A 2208-nucleotide genomic window follows, 5' to 3' on the forward strand; every position below is an offset into this window, starting at 1 on the left:
ATTTCCCGTTTTCAATTGGAAATTTTTCACATTTTTGGTAGCGTAGGTAACAACACTTTTTTATTCCATGAAAACTTTTCTCGGAGATGCTCGTTAAGGAAGATCTTTGTTCGCCTTAAAATGATTTACTTGAAAAGTAATCAAGTAATGTAATCCAACGGTCGTATGTCAAGAGAGATTGTCAAAGGCGAACGCTTTCAAGAAGTCTAATGTTACGTTTTCTTGATAGTCTTTGTGAAATGCTTTTAATTTCTGCTGGTGTGTTTAGCAAACAATTTTTTTAAAAAAAGTGAGGCACTTGACAAGTCTTGCACATGACGAACTTTAAAACGAGTATGAAAACGAGTTACTTGGTTTTGACTGATGTAGAACAAGCTGTGGACAAATACATCTTCTTAGACGTTTTGGTGTGTAGTATCGTTGAGTATTTTTGCGAGTTGTGCCGTATTTTGACGAGTCCGTATGGCGATTCAAAATACAAACAACGCCGCTTCCGAAATGCTTTACAACAGAACAATGCTTCGAGGCTTCTTTATTTGTTAAAAACGTTTTTAACTCGGTAACAAAAGGGGGCGATTTACGCTTAACACTGACCGATTGATAATTTTGAAATTATTGTTGTCGGCTAAGTTTCGTTAATTCGCATTTTATTTGCACTATCATGCTATACTGATAGTCTCAAAAAAGGACCTCCGTAATTTCCTTTGAATTAAAACACATTAGAAGATGTAGTCAAAAATGTTCCGCGTTTGTCATCAATTTCTGATTGGTTCATTCTTCTTGAAAACCAATAAACAGACGTCAAACTCCGTGCATGAAGCGTCTGACAAGAACGTTATAAAGTGATGGATGTTTGCAACCCTGAATATGACTTAATTAAACAGCATATATTGCCCTAATTAACTCTTGCTTGGGCTAGATGAGGCCAGATGGTTGATTAAAAACTCTATATAAATACAATTACATTATTCATCCTTAAAACCTTTCAAAATACTCTTGGCTTGACCGAAGAAAGCAATTGAAAAGTCCTAGACAGCCTTTTAGAAGAAATTCAATGGAAACGTGGTTTTGGGTTCTCGGCTGGTTCCTCAGCATTCTCACGATGGTTGTAAATGGATTTGTCATATTCTTCGTCTGCAATAAACGTCAGCTTCGCACCAAAACCAACGCTTTTGTCGTGTCTTTAGCAGTGGCTGATCTTGGTGTTGGGATGATTGCTGTTCCTTCACTTTTTTTCTGCAGCCTTGCAACCGAATGCACTCCACGCTCAAAAGAGGGATTAATTGTGATATATGTAAGGGTGTTCATTCTTTACATTTCTGGGACAAATTTGTTTAGTTTGGTACTAGAACGTTATGTTGCTGTTGTGAACCCTTTGAAATACTTGACTTTTATGAAGCATCGTCGAGTCATTCAAATGGTTCTTACATCTTGGGGAATTCCTTTTCTTTTCTCTCTTACTATAGTGTCGATTAGACCCAGTGGAATCGATCTTGCCAGGACTATGCTCGGCTACTTGGGTTTGCTTTTCGAGGTAATCTTGTGCGTAATTCTGATTTTTTTTTTTGCATCCATGTTTCATGTTGTATACTCAAGAGATCGCATTTTAGCTAAGCAATTACGGTTTAATCATATGGTGGCTAGAGCTAAAACTCAGAACAAGGGGTCAGCGGTAAAATGGGTGGCATTGGTAACGTGTGTGTTTCTATCGTGTTACGGAATAATGATGCGTTGTAGTTTATTATTTTTAACTGGTCAATCATGTAACGATTTTCATTACAAAATACCTCTACAAGTTATTAACTCTGGAATAAACCCTATAGCTTATGCTTTCTTCAAAAGAGATATACAACAAGAATGCAAAAGACTTCTCTTCGAAAAGGCGTCGTTAATAAACAACAGAACAGATCCGACGCAAGAACAACAGAGTAGTTAAGGACAGCCATTAAAAATAAATTCAATGGAAACGTGGTTTGGGGTTCTCGGCTGGTTCTTCTGCATCATCGCGATGGTTGTAAATGGATTTGTCTTCTACCTTGTCTGCAGTCAACGTCAGCTTTGCACCAAAACCAACATATTTGTCGTTTCTTAAGCGGTGGCTGATTTTGGTGTTGGGATGTTCGCTGTTCCTCCTCGCTTTTTCTGCAACCTTACAACCGAATGCAATCCACGCTTTGAAACCTTTGAAATATTTGACTTTAATTTGCA

The 2208-nt window shown here is 37.6% G+C and overlaps 1 protein-coding gene across 1 annotated transcript; it reads left to right on the top strand.

The window, feature by feature from the left end:
- Positions 1-1054: 1054 nt before the first annotated feature.
- On the top strand, positions 1055-1936 carry LOC149045860 (adenosine receptor A2b-like). The gene has a single exon (XM_089205965.1). It carries the CDS (start codon positions 1055-1057, stop codon positions 1934-1936), a length of 882 nt encoding a protein of 293 aa, XP_089062091.1.
- The last annotated feature ends 272 nt before the right edge of the window (positions 1937-2208 follow it).

The sequence above is a fragment of the Pocillopora damicornis genome, chromosome 5 (assembly GCF_964200805.1).
Source record: "Pocillopora damicornis chromosome 5, jaPocDami1.2, whole genome shotgun sequence".
NCBI lineage: Eukaryota > Metazoa > Cnidaria > Anthozoa > Scleractinia > Pocilloporidae > Pocillopora > Pocillopora damicornis.